This window comes from Hippichthys cyanospilos, chromosome 9 (assembly GCF_059441005.1).
Source record: "Hippichthys cyanospilos isolate Australia breed blue-spotted pipefish chromosome 9, RoL_Hcya_1.0, whole genome shotgun sequence".
NCBI lineage: Eukaryota > Metazoa > Chordata > Actinopteri > Syngnathiformes > Syngnathidae > Hippichthys > Hippichthys cyanospilos.
In genome coordinates this window covers 10,277,389-10,292,118 of record NC_142377.1, presented here as the reverse complement: position 1 = coordinate 10,292,118, position 14,730 = coordinate 10,277,389, and the positions used below count along the sequence as shown (strand labels likewise).

The 14,730-nt window shown below is 40.9% G+C and overlaps 1 protein-coding gene across 1 annotated transcript; it reads left to right on the top strand.

Annotated features, from left to right (window-relative positions):
• The first annotated feature begins 1,872 nt into the window (after positions 1-1,872).
• On the top strand, positions 1,873-4,362 carry klhdc7a (kelch domain containing 7A). The gene has a single exon (XM_088424012.1). It carries the CDS (start codon positions 1,873-1,875, stop codon positions 3,961-3,963), a length of 2,091 nt encoding a protein of 696 aa, XP_088280138.1. The 3' UTR covers positions 3,964-4,362.
• The last annotated feature ends 10,368 nt before the right edge of the window (positions 4,363-14,730 follow it).

Genomic DNA, 14,730 nt, shown 5'->3' with positions numbered 1-14,730 from the left:
GAAGGAGGAGAAAGTGGCTCCCTCGCAAGTAGACAATCATGTCGTCTTCATCCTGGTTTGAGCTGCTCAGCCGAGCTAAAAACAAAGGTCAAGACAATCAGCAGAATGTCACAGAGGCCCACCTGTGAATTATTCACAAGTAATACCTGGCGGGAAGAGTTTGGTTTCCTCATGCGATTACCCGGAAGCTATCACATGACAAAGCAAGTGACCATCTAGAATGGCTGTTCAGCTCCTTAGAAAGCAGAAATTTCTTACTGTTTTGAAAACGTATGACTGATCCACACATTTGAGTTTTATATTAAAGAGTTTTGAACCAAAGTGTTGAAAAACGCATGCTAACTTTCACAATGCAATGCTAGTTGTTAAACAAACTCCTGTAAATTTATGATTTTTTTCAATTCTGATAGATCCATTGATAAAAATATCTTGTGTGATTCTGGGTGTGAGTTGTCATGACATTTTGAAGTTGTCCGTTGTTGGACTGAACTAATGTTGATAATGCTTGCTAGCACTCATCTTCTTTACATTATTTATGTCTTTCACTAAAAATCATTCTTAAGATAGTACTTTCCACAAATCATCTTCTTAACTCTTCTTCATTTATGATTGAAACTTTTGACTGACTTATCTGATTGTTTTTTTGACATGCCCCAGCCACTCCTGTAGCTTCTATTCTATGCGCCCTATAATGCGAAAATGCGCCTTAATATGAGAAATGTTTTAAAATAGGCCATTCATTGAAAGAGTGCCTCATAATCTGGTGCACCTTAGGTGCGGAAAATACAGTACACGGTTGATTGTAGCAAAACACAGCTATTCTTTAAAAGAGTCTTTCATTAGTCTTTAGTCTAGTCATTAGTCTTTCACTATGGCCCAACCAAGAAGCAGATCCACCTAATTTCTTCCAAGACGGTCAGCGCAAAAAAAAAAATAAATAAGTGAGCAAAAGTGAGGATAACTTTCTCTGGAGCTACTTGTCGCGATTTCCATATTTCATAACCCATGAACCTCGCGGTTACAAAGCGGAATGGAACCTTCAAAAAGTCAAAGGCTTCCATTTCTAACTATTTCGCTGAGAGCCCTAAAAGAGGCCACAGCCTCCCACAGAGACAAGTTAAACGCAAGAGTTTTCCAGTGGACTGCAATCTGGCTGGAGTGTGTCAGCGTGACACATGACAGCCAGACAGTGGCTGAGCTCTACATTCAGCTCATGGAAATGAACGAAGCTGTCAGCTTTCTCTGTGGACGCTTGCTCCATCGGATGTCTGCCAAGTCCTGCATGATTGTTATAGCAATTTCGACTTTGTCTGACACAGCCCGCTGTGGAAGGGAAAGGTTCTGATCCGTGACAGAGCTGTGCAAACAGATGTATCCTGGTTGTTAAGTATTTGGTACGACTATTGTCCTTCCCTGCCCCTTATTCAAAGTCTGCTTTCCACTTGCAGCTCAAGCTGTGCAGGGCGAATGAGTCAGTTGGTCATAAAACATGAAATGCTTATGCAGCAAGTAAGACCCGCAAGAACAAGAATGGCACCAAGGTCTTTTTGTCTTGGAAGACATTTTATGGAGAGAAAAAAATGAGGTAATGAAAAAAAGTCCCAAGCAAATATTGATCTTTATTGAGCGTGTGCTCCAGTGTGTTGAATCAGCATCTGACTCGCCACAGGTGTTGCGTGCTCTGAGCTCCGCCCACAAAGAGATGCAAATGCACCTCTGAAGGTTTCGTTTTACACCCGGAGGCAAAGAGCAGCAGTCATCGGATCATGGGAGCTCTTTTGCAATGAAAACCAGCCGACATGCACTTAGCCGAGCGACGTTGACAAAAGGATCAGTCGACCGGTCACTCCCGCCATCACTCGCGCCTTCGCCATGGCTATCGCAGACCTTCTTAGAGTCCAATTCGACATGCAGCTGCTGCTCAGAATAAGTCTTTCTGTGGCGACGGTGCTTTTGCTGTCTTTGGCCTACAGGTTCTACAGCTCCAGGGGATTGGAGGAAGGTCCCGTCAAGCATAGCAAAAAACAAAAGACTTGCCAAAGGTGCAAGACAACGCTGCTGGCTCGTGACACAGACGATAATCTACTTGGACTTATTCCTACTGATGATCCATCATCTGATAAGGCCAAAGAAAGACCGACAAAAGCTAATCTAGCCCCGGAGACGAGCAGCCTATCACACAATGATCATCATTTTAGCAAAGAAGCAAAGATATCTTCGTCCAGTGATCGCGCCTTGGACATTCCTGAAACGTCAACATGTGGACTAGCGAGTCCAAAAGGCCGGCGCTCACCTTGTTTTTTGAAAAAGCTGGAGGGCAGTTCTGGCGTGGAAAGGGAGCTAAGGCAAGACTTGGAGCGACATGGCATCTATTCCAGCTTTCTCTCCAAGGCAGAGGTCAAGGTGGAGGATGCTAAGCTGGTGCTAGAAAGTCCGGGAGACCAGGTGGTGCGGGGAAAGATATACGAATACTACGTGGAAAGCTCGTCTCACTGTAGCACGGACCCAAACATCACTTTGGGTCAGAATGAGAGGAAGTCTGAGTTGCAACGAGGAGAGTTTGGAACCAATAGCAGAACTCTCACAGATTCTCCTCGAACTGTGGAAGCCGACATCACTGAGGAAGCATCCTTCCTTGGGACTCCACACCTGAGACCCTCCATGAAGCATGGGCCCCTACGCAAACAGAGCTATCTTGCTGCTACAGAGCGGTCGGAGCTGCCAAGTCCAGTTCTTCTCTCTCATAGCTCAACCAACGCTGGTCCCATGTTGATCAGTCCTTCCGCACACAATGAATGGCTCAATGTGAGCAAATGGTCTATTCCGGAATCTGGGAGTCTCTTTGTGTCCCGTTCAGATTTGGAAAACCTGAAAAGTCAACTGGATCTTGGGAACTGTTTGGAGGCACTCTTTTTGGCCAAAAAACATGGCCACAGGTCCGTGGTGCAAGCAGCCATCGAGGTCATGTCCGACAATTATCTGCAGGTACTCCTGGATCCCGACCTTTATGGGCGGCTTACTGATTCCGAGAGGGAGCTAATTAGGAGACAAAGAACAAGAGGAAGACAATTCATCATAGTAGCAAATATGGATCCACAAGACTGGTCGAAGAACAGCAAGGAGCTGAAAAGGAAGCTGAGTGCTGTGTACTACTATGACGACTGCGCAGACACCTGGCAAAGACTTTGCTCCATTCCACAGGAAGTCATCAGCAGAGCCTGCGCCATGTGCACGATGGATAACTACCTTTTTGTCGCCGTGGGATGCCAAGGCAGCGAGAGTGAAATGACCCCTTCCAAGCGAGTGTTTTGCTACAATCCTCTCACCACCATCTGGAAGGAGATCAGTCCTATGAATGAAGCCAGGCCCCGTTGCAAACTCGCCGCGCTGGATGGCTTCATCTACGCCATCGGCGGCGAGTGCCTCTCCTCAGTGGAGCGCTACGACCCGAGATCGGACAGATGGACTTTCGTGGCCTCTCTGCCGAACGATACGTTCGCCGTGGCCCACCACGTGACCGTTTGCAACGGGGAGCTGTTTGTGTCCGGGGGCAGTCTTCGTTATATGCTGCTGCGCTACAACCCCAGGAGCGACACATGGAGGGCCACTCTGCTGGCCAGCGGCAAAGACAGGACAACTGACATCGTGGCGGTGGGACCGTTTCTGTATCGTTTCGAAATCAACCCTCTGCTGGGGGTCAGCGTGTACCGATACCACACCGTAGCCCGTCTGTGGTACGAGTGCAGCACCAAACGGCTCCCTCGCTGCCCCGCCTTCCAGTGCGTAGCGCTGAACGACAGCATCTACTGTGTCAGCCGTCACTTCACCTTGAGATTCCGGGCCGACGAGATCTCGCCGGCTTTCAGCAATGACGACTTGAGCGTGGCCTCCGCGGCCAAAGGCTTGCTTTTCCCCTTTGTCCTGTCGCTCCCTGATAAGAGGCCTCTGCAGACCAGCGTGTAGCTCAAATTCATTTTTAGAGTGATGATAACATTGTGCCTGCCAGCTTCCACAAGCTCTCCATCAGGTGACATTTTGACCATTACCAGCTTGGAGGTTACCCTGAGTTTTAGACCTTAGTGACTCGTCTAGCGCACTGAGATGGTGAAAATAGATGGATTGATGTTTTTTTTATGTCAAATTTCAAATGTACCACTGAAAATCAAAAGAAAAAGGTTTCAAATTCATCAATCTAGTTAGTAGTTATAAGTCTAACCCGTGGACGTCCAAATTTCAGGGCCACATAACAGAAAAAAGGAGCCTATTTTACCCCCGGGTGTCAAAGGTCAAACAGGTCCCTAATGTAAACTTTGCCATCAAATGAATTCCATTTGCAAGCATTTGAAGATAAACACATGGTGGTGTTTTAAACAATCCATTGTAATAACTCCTAGTGTTTGATGATCTTAATGCCTTTTGTTGATATTCTAGATAAATGGCCCAAATTGGGCTGAAATGAACACAGAGGGGTTCTTATGCTTATTTTTTTAACATGCTAAGATAGAGCAAGGAATTAAAGGACAGTAATATCCTTTAATTGGTTGCTTGTTATTTTCTAGTTTATTTGATAAATCGATTTTAGAATTGCTTTTTGTTAAAGGTTATAAGGTAATAATTAAGGCAAACTATGGCCCAGGGGCCATTTGGGACCTGCCACTCACATTTTAGTGGCCCACAAAATATCAGCATTAGGCGTGTGAAAAAAAATCCTTTTGCCTCATCACCTTTAACGGAAAGGCTTCAATGGACTTTTTTTTTTTTATTTTTTTTTTACATTATCTCCTATAGACAGTGTGTAAATGCTTGCTTAGCTGGTTTTTATAGAACTTAATTAGTCAGTAAGTAATCTAAATTTAAAAAAATGGCCCTTATGTCCTTTTTTTTGTATGCAACCCTAAGAGGAAAGGTTGAAGAATTCTAATTTAAGGATTTGTCAAGATTTTTGCTTTGTCCAAAAGCTCAGTTACCCACTAGACCAGATCCACACCTACACGAAACTGCAACAGAACCCATCTCAACGTTTAGAACCAAAATAAGAGCAGCATGTTGAAAGATGTCTGTTTTTAAAAGGATCAATACGAAAACAAATTTTTAGTAGGATGGTCTTGTGTTTGGAAGAGAAAATGTTTTCCAGGCAAACGCGCAAAGCACAACCTCAATGTTGCTTCATTGTTGTTTTATTGCAATGACCAACCATTTAATAGCAATCGCTGACCATAAATGTAAAACATTAGCACCCTAATGGCCGCCTTACTACTGTTTGCTTAGATTAACACAGGATGTGCCGCCTCGCAAACATTTTGCTCCTTTAGATTTGCTGCTCCGCTTTCGCCATTAAGTGACTTTTACATCATTTCCGATGTACGGCTCGCAGCGCCGGATACCACTTGTGACTAAGTGTGGCGCTAAGTTGTATACATTATACAAATGAGGCAATACGGCCGCAATCCATCTCTGAGCTTGACGTGCACGGGCACAAATCTAACGGGCACAGTGACCTGGAGAGGACGCAATTAACTGTGAGTACTGTGTAAATACAAGAGCATGTAAATGGAGGCTGTCATGCAATATAAATAGGTGAGCTTCTGAAAGCATCTGTCGCAGGCGGGGTCGCTCTCCATAGAAAATGGGACTGTGTTTTATTTGTCTTTTTTTTTGTCCCTAGTCGCTCGTTGTCCTCGAAACATCTCAAGATGTATCCAAACTTGTCATTCTGTGCATGTGCAGTGTGAGTCATTATGTGTAATGTGCGAAGAAATAAGATGCACTGCGAGCGATGTAAATATTCATCATTGGAGGCTTCATTGACAGCATGCCTGGAGGGAAGTGCTGCTACAGCACCATCATGTGGCTCAGGAAGCAAATAGAACAAGTGCTCGGAGCTTGACAGGTTGCTCCCTGGAACCTGAACATCAAGCGAGGGACGCAGGCAAGCGGCAAAGCTGCCACCGGTTGCTCGCAGATGGTTGACCATCAAACATAAACGTCTTTGATTCTTCCTAATTAAACACTTTGGCTTCCATGTAATTAAGCTCCTAATGAGATGGGAGCTGCACGCTTCCCTGCAGACGTCGCCTTGGATGACTCTTATGACTCGGGTCAGCTCCGGCATCAACACGTGTTTCTTTTTTTTCCCGTTATTACTTCTGTGCACGATCTTTGCTAACAGCACACACCGCCTTTGAGAGAGGAGGAATTTGCATGTCATTATCTTCTGGAAGCGGAGACATAATTTATGCACCCTGCCCTCTGGTTCCGCGTTCGCTCTGACACGCACGTGATAACGAACCTGAAAAGATCTAAAGCAATTGGACAGAATGGCGGCAGAAATAAAGAGCATCCTCCCTCCCAGTGCTGTTCACTGAACCATGCATTTTGATGATGTATTTTTGCATCGTGAACCGTTTTATGAACGAGCGCAATGAACGTTTTTTGGTTTTGTCTTCATACACAATCAGGAAAATATGGTTGTTATTTCGCATCCTCGGCCACCAACCTCGGCCACCAACCGTCATACGGCACTAGCTCTTTAACGGGAATCGTGGCCAACCATGCACCGGCATAACACCGGCCTTCTTGGATTGTTAGATTACAGCACCAAAGTAAGAGTAACATGCCGGTGGTGTTTACGAGCGGTGATGGCCATTAAAATTGCAGTTCAAACTCAAAATTAATACTTCGATACTGTCTACTTGTCTTCCTTTATATACCAGGAGGTTGCCCCCTGGTGGCTAGTAAACACACTGCAGATAAGCCAGGCTAGACTATTAGCCGTCGCTCAGAGTTCACAACCGAGAAGACGTGAGTGGCCAAAGGCTCGATTTGATCGAGGTGACTGCTTTTGTCAAAATATTTCAAATGCTGTGTGGACACATATTCTAGCTAATGTATGTAAAGTGTTCCCTTAACCCTTGTTCGCTTTATTGACCATTTTGGGGTCATTTCTTTCTCCATCATTCTCACAGTATTTTAGCCAAAGGATGGCACGCTCCTTGTAGTGTGATAACCAAGTGGTTGTGTCATGTTCAACTTTTACATGTTGTCACCATCTGGGTGAAATTTCAGCTCCCAGGGTCCTCTTTCAATGCTTTCCTTTGAAGTGAAATTACTTTGTTGGAAAGATCAAAGGATCGAACAAAATACTGTATAAGGGTTAAAGAGCCAAAAGCCCCAGCACTAACTCTTAGACTACCAAAAAAAAAAAAATTAAAAATACACAAAAATGAGAGTAATTTGACGATAGAATGCATGACTTGTGCATCATAGTGGTTGTTTTTTTTAACTTTCATATATTACTGACTAGTGCTTTAATCATGTTATTTACCAACATAAAATAAACATAATCCCTTTGAAATGTTTCAAAGCCAACGAAGCAATTTGAATTTTATTCCTATTAATTGCTGTAAATTGTCATCCATTCCCGCGAATTGCACCTCGGAAATTTTCCGAGATGTTGCAACTCTCGGCCGCGACTGCTGCTTTGCGGACCGGAGCGAAAGCGCCTTTGTTTCCGAGGGCCATAAAGGAAGTCGCCGCAGACATTAAGTTCTCCGCAACAATAAAAGGCGCATCTGGGTGGACCCACTTTTCATTGTTCACGAGCACAACTGCTGCGTGCATCCAAAATATACAACCCCTAGGTGTGTTTTTCTCATCGCCGGGGTACGGCTGCTTTAATATTTAATTCCTCATGTATAATAATGTTTGGTTTGCGCTTGCGTGGCTGTTTCGACTCTGGTCCTGTCCGGCTCGCTCGCTCGCCCTTTTCTTGCAGAAAGTTGAATTTTTTTGGACCTATTCATTTTTTCCAAATCTGTTCAGAGCATCTTTACCACTAAATTTTTAATTTGAAATGATAACAAATAGATAACAAAACGGAATAAAAGCAAAAACCTTAACCCTTGTTTAGAATTTAGTCCAATCTTTCACTTTGAAACTGTTCATCTTCTACCTAGTACAATTGCTTGCCAAAAACTGTGAACTCAAATCAATCATTTCAGATTTTTCTTATTTTCATCTGTAATTTCTCTTTTGTTTTTACAAATTTTCACTTGGCTTCTAAATTTAAATTGTTTGGCTCATCTGTTCAGGTTATACCTACCAGGATTTCCTTACAAAGTCTAAAATGATGAAACTGCCACATTCCCCTCTCACTGTGCTTTGCCTTTGAGGCGGGGTTCTTCTTTCGCCACGGGCGGGCGGAGTCACCGGCCGCACACCTGATGGCAATTTACCATCAAGGGCTTTTTAAGTGCGGTTGGAGAAGAAGAACGACGTCGGGTTATTCCTTCGCCACTCTCTGAGAAGTTCCCAGCTGTCTAATCCTGTGTTTGAATGGTGTTTTTTTGGCTTCCCTCATAGCCTAGCATTTATTGGTCCTTATTCTCCTCGTGTCCTGTGGTTATACGTGACAGAAACTAAAAAATTTCAATGATTTTGTTTTTTTCCCTCTAATTTCTCACGCTTTTTGACTGATTGATACAAATATATATATATATATATATATATATATATATATATATATATATATATATATATATAAAAATCACTATGACACAGACAATGGAAAAACATTCGCTCATGTTCATTTTAGGGGCTTCCATAAGCAGGTGTGGTAATACCTTTCTTCAGCCGCAAGCAGAAGTCACTTGTGCTCTTAATACGGTGAAGTCGGCCTGAATGCCTTCAAGTGCACGACCTCTCCTTTTATAATACTCTCCAAGTGGTAGTGGCAAGCTGCTCCTTAATTGCCCGCTACATTTGACACGTATCGCAGAAATTTGCTCTCCTAATGGCTTCGATGTGGGCCATCAACGTAGCGGCGGGATGAAAAGCCCGACTTGCCGCCTGCCTGCTGACAGCCACTCAAGCGGCCTTGAAGGAGCGCTCGGAGACAGACGGCTCTTCGCTCCGGCTCGTCCGCCGCCGGGTGCCGGTTGGGGCGGGTCGGCTGCCGTTAGCTTTTTACTGAGCTGTGTCGAACAGAACAAACACTCAAACGACACAGTCAGGTGGCACTAAAGGGGCGGGGAGGATGAAGTGGCGTGCTTAGAACACAAATTTGTCATCATCGATTTTTGCTCCTCTGCAATTCTTCAGCCGTTTCTCTGTTCAGATCCTGATCCGGTCTGTAGCAGCATGTCAAAACGTTCCATTTACCAAGAAATCTTATCATTCACTGCCATTGACGGCTATAGACGTCACAGATCCATTTTTACTGGGCTGGCAAGTGAACAAGTTAAATTATTGCCATATGAAGCCTGATAAATCAAAAGTGAAGTTTCACTGGCCCGACAATAAATGAATTAAAATACCCACAAAATTAAGATTTTTTTGCTCTACCTACATTTTTCATAGAATAGCTTTTATTTTCTCCACTATTTTTGCATTTTTATTCAAACCATGTGTACAGCACATCCCTACTAATGCCAACATTTCTTGCTTGCAAAAAATGAATACTTGTGTAATTGTGTCCATTTTTGGACATTTTTCCATATTCTACTCACAGTATTTTAGCCAAGGGACTTCCTTTCCCTGAAATGTGTTTTCAAACTTTGACTTGATGTCATTATTTGGGTGGTTTTTCAGCTCCCTAGTGTCTTCTTTCAATGTTTTTCTTTGATGTAAAACACCTTTAATGTAGGATTGGACAAAATACTGCACTACAAATACAAATACAAATACAGCCAATCACTCTGTATTTAGTCCTTCAGCATCAGCTGGCACATTATCGCGCTCACCTGTGCTATTGTGTGCTTAAATTACGCCGCCTTGAAAGCGTCGCCTTGGGCAAACGTCGCAGCGTGCCACGCAACAGCGAACGCCAGCTCAAACAACAAGACGAGACACCAACCCGAAGTCGCCTTGTTTGCTCACAGACTGGAAGCACTCAATTCACTTGTATTTACCAAGATCTTTTTCCACCTGATGCACCGCTACGCGGTGAGCTACTCAAACAGACTGCGCGCGAGCACGCCGCCCTCGTTATGACACGGGCGGCAGACGGTAAAACTGAGAGGTACGCTCCAGCTAAATAGAAAATGGCAGAAGCTTTGCATACAGAAATATTCAGCACTTATCTCCGAGTAACACAGTACACATTGATAAACGCTTAGCTAGCAAATTTTTATCCTCAGGCAACAGATGTGCCCGTTCAAGTTGTGTGAGTCGTGGAACGGAGAAATTGCACTGAAGCAAGGAGCTACCGATACGGGGTGAATTTATGACCGGTAAAATCATTCGTCTGTGTTTGCATTAGTGTTTTTCAGAGCAAAATTCCTAAGAACTCTGCGTTCCTGATCCTGTTCCTTGTCCTGAAATCTTTTTGAATTAAAAAGTTTGTATTCATACTTAGCAGAAATGGGTGTGGGAGTTAATCAAATGACACTTATGAGCAGGCGGAAAAAAAATCTGCATTTCCCCTCCTGTCCAACAAGTGGCGTTAACTGAAAAGTTGAACGGCAAACAAGCGTAATAACGTACAAAAAAATCATCCCTTTATCCGCCGTCAATAAACTTTTTCTTGATTTATATTACACTCGGCTTCTCGACTTGCCACTGTCACTGTTTTATTCATTTATTTATTATTATTATTTATTATTTACTTGTGCCACAATAGCACTCCCACGCTCAGTTTAGAGCAGTTAATCAAAACCAGAATGACAGCCTAATAATATTCGCTCACATATTCGGCACTTTTGCTTAAAGCTAAACCAACTCCTTATCAGTCTACTTCGACTGATTATAAAAGGGTATTTTGTTATAAAAGTATCAACAGAGGCAACAATTCCTCTTTAAAATTTGTACAGGTGTTGCGGGTATGGTGACTGAAAGGTATTTTTCATGATGCTTTTTTTTTTGGTGTCTTTCAATTTTATTTTTGTCATTTTTGTCTGTTATTATTATAGTCTCTAAACAACGGGGCTTGGAAAATCTGTCGCATGATCCAAGTGTCATAATCATGACCGTCATTGTTGAAACTGGTGCGGTCACCCAAGTATTAATAATTTCAGTACCTTTGAAAATTAACTCTCATGGTGCATTTAGACCAATTTGGGTCATTTTATTTCCTATCATTCTCGCAATATTTTAGCCAAGAGGTGGTACACTTCTAGTAGGGTGATGCCTAAGTGGTTGTATTATGTGTTGAAAAGTTTTTGTTATTTGTTGAGATCAACATCTAGTGATTCAACATCTTCTTTACAGGAAATCTTCCCTTTTATATGCATCTAAGGTTGAACAAACTTGTAAAATCTAATCTAATGCTTTGAAAACTTTCCAACACCTTGGAACAAAATCTAAATGACAAATCGACCTTCAACCCATTTCAGCAAAATACGAGCACAGAAATATTTGACTTGAACACCTTGCTGAGGAATCTCAAAGCATTCAAGGCTCAGTCAGATGACAAATTAAGTTTATTCACTGATGGCTTTTATGATAGTCCAGTATAATAAAATGGATTTAATATTAAGCAAAAAGCTGGCACTTTTATGGACAAAGTGGTTCAAAAAATAATTAAATGTTAAAAAAAACACATTTGGGTATTTAGAAATCTGCTTAAAAAACGGAGCAGAAAACTGCTGTGAAAATACATTAAAAAAAGAGTGCTTGACGGCAAAAGTCCAAGTGAAAGTTATTCCTCCGAATGTACGTTGACTTTGATGACTTTAAAAAAAAGACCCAGCTTTCCTCCCACTGCATGTTTCACTCACTTTATTTCTTATCTCCATAATTTCCTCTCGAGGTTATCAGCTTCTCCAGGAAAGGAAGGACGAGTGTCTATGATTTGCCAATAGCCTCTCCTGAAATACATTTTTCAGTTCAAATAATATTCAGATATGAAATGGTTTGATTTTATGTATTGATGTGTATTGTAATAATGGACAGAACTTGGGTTGATGGATACTTTTCAAGGTAGTCACAACAGAGTGTGTACATATATATATATATATATATATATATATATATATATATATATATATATATATATATATATATATATATTATTTTTTTTTTTTTATAAACAGTATACATATATGTAAAAGGTCTGCCTGCTCTGCTGTTTTGTGTGCATGTTTCCTGCCCTCGCCTGACAGTGAGGATGTTTCACCTCCTGTAATTGGGAGTGGATGACAACATTTTTAATAATCACCCTTAATGTTGCTCATTAATTTCCGTATATGATGGATCTGCAGTCCATAATATGACATAAACAATTATGATGAGGATCAGTCAAAAGTGACCTGGAAAATATTTCGTGTGCAAGGAACATGGAAAACGTAAGCTTTAATGAATTATGGGCTCCATTTGTGACTGGTAGTTAGAACGGCACAAAAATGGACCCTGGTGTGTTTATTTTGATCAGCCCACATGACTCCTGACGACCACACTGGCGTGTAGTTCAATTTCCTGCTCCCTCTGATTTGTGATTTGGTCTCGGGCTCAAAATGAGGAGAATAGTCATTAAATAGCACCACTTCTGCCCCAAAAGACACCAGCCCACCAGGTAATTGCATGTCTGCCGGATAGCCAATCTAAGCCTGATGGAAAGCAAAGTGTGGCCTGCGGGCCTGGTGCGTCCATAAACCTTTTCCCAAAACAAATTTCAGTATGAAAATTATAATCATTTTTTTAACTATCTTCATTTCAATAAATTATTTCTTAGCATTCACACACTCATAACACATGCCACAAGATGAACTGCCCAGTTATCTTTTCAAATTAAGAAGAAATTAATTAGAACATGAAACAACATATTGCCGTACTGCACACAAACAGCAGTTATGTCAAAAACAACTCAATAATCGGTCAAAAAAGGACCCATATAATATTTGGGTTAATTTGACCCATTTTATATAAAAGAACAGTTAAAAAAAAAAAAGAGCCCATTGGTTTTTAGTTGTTTTTTGGAAAACAACCTGGAACGTTGCGTTAAATTGAAGTATTGGGTCAGTCCTTTTTTTACCCATAATTGGCTTATTTTCAACCTAACAGTTTTATTTTTCATGAAAATAAATATATTTCAATTCTATAATAAATAATGCAATTTCAAATGAGTGATATAGTCAACTTTTTTTTTTACTCAGCTCATTCATAGAGTACTTTAAAAACAACCTCCACTGCATGCACATTTCTGTAAATGGAGTAAAAATGTGTCTCACAAAAACTAAGGCCATTGAAAAAAAATAAAGTAAAGAAACAAAGCAACGAACACAACAAAAATACTGCATTGTGTTTGTATTTATTTTCTTACATATTACTTAGCAGTCTAGAATAAAGCTTCTACATTTCTGAATTTGGCATGTATGCAAATGTCACAATGAAAGCTTTTTGCAGCTAAATAAGAGTAAAAAAGTACTTTGGGGAACATTTCTCACCTTCTCTGGTCGAAAAATAGCAGCAAAAAGTTATTTCGCATACAAGCCAAAGAATAATTTAGTTCCATGCCAAAACTGTATTTTTTTTTTTTTTGAGCGTAGACCAGAGAGGCTTATCTGAACTTTCCCATCTGATCTGTAGATGGCAGTGATAGCATGTGTATAAAAACAGAAAAATTGACAGTAAGCGTGGATTTGCAACGCCTTCCGTGTTTATGCTTATATTTGGGCAAAATGCATCCTTACATGATTTCAACTGCTTCTTGCCATTGTTTCCGGAACATGACGTCATTTAGATGAGTCCAGTACGATGTTTAATAAGAAATCTTGCTTGTTTATTTGATATGTGTTTGGCTTACCTTACTGATGTTCACAAGGTGGTCAGGTTAGCTCCTAACTCATCAATATTTTTCCTTCACTGTAGCCGATATGTCTAAACATGAGTATGTATATTGTTGAAATGTATTCTAGACATGTACATGCTTTTGAAGGGGATCACAATTAGCTATGCTCATTAATATGACTGCTCAACATACACGTCAATCCCTGCTACAGGGGCGGAGCTACATCGTGGCCGCGCCCACCACCTGGCACTCCTTGACTTTCTTTTTATTCACCCCCCATTCTGTGATTTTGCTTTGATATCTGTGATTTTGCTGCCATTTTTAAATGCATAGAGTATTCGTGTTCCAAAATTAAATGCATATTTACACTTATGAATATATGAAACAAAATAAAATGATGTATGAGTGCCCCTCCTGTCCAACCCTCCCTGAGCTGTTTTGACTCTTACCCAACAGACAATTTTCTGGCTATGCCTTTGCTTGCACAATCTTATTCGTGGTTTTTTTTTTTAAACATTCTGTGGTACCTCTACTGAGATATCTTTTTTCCAATGAAAACAAAGCTAACTATTGTTGTTTTACTTAGACAACCTCTGTTATATATATATATATATATATATATATATATATATATATATATATATATATATATATATATATATATATATATATATATATATATATTCGTCCGTCAGTTCGTCACTGACGTTTTACCGATGAATCGGCGAATGATGAGAATGCTAAAAAAAATTCGGAAGAGCAATTTTCATCCTTCGTTGTAATGGTCGGGATAGACATTACGTCAGATGCCCGTCATAGGTCTGAAAGCCCGCCACGCCCCCATTTTGCTTACTATAATCAAAGGAAAAGGTATAGTATATATATATATATATATATATATATATATATATATATATATATATATATATATATATATATATATATATATATATATATATATATATATATATAATTTTTTGTGTGTGTGTGTTGCAATAAAGACTGTT

Coding starts and splice junctions, on each gene's coding strand:
- klhdc7a (XM_088424012.1), top strand. CDS start 1,873: ATGGCTATCGCAGACCTTCTTAGAGTCCAATTCGACATGCAGCTGCTG.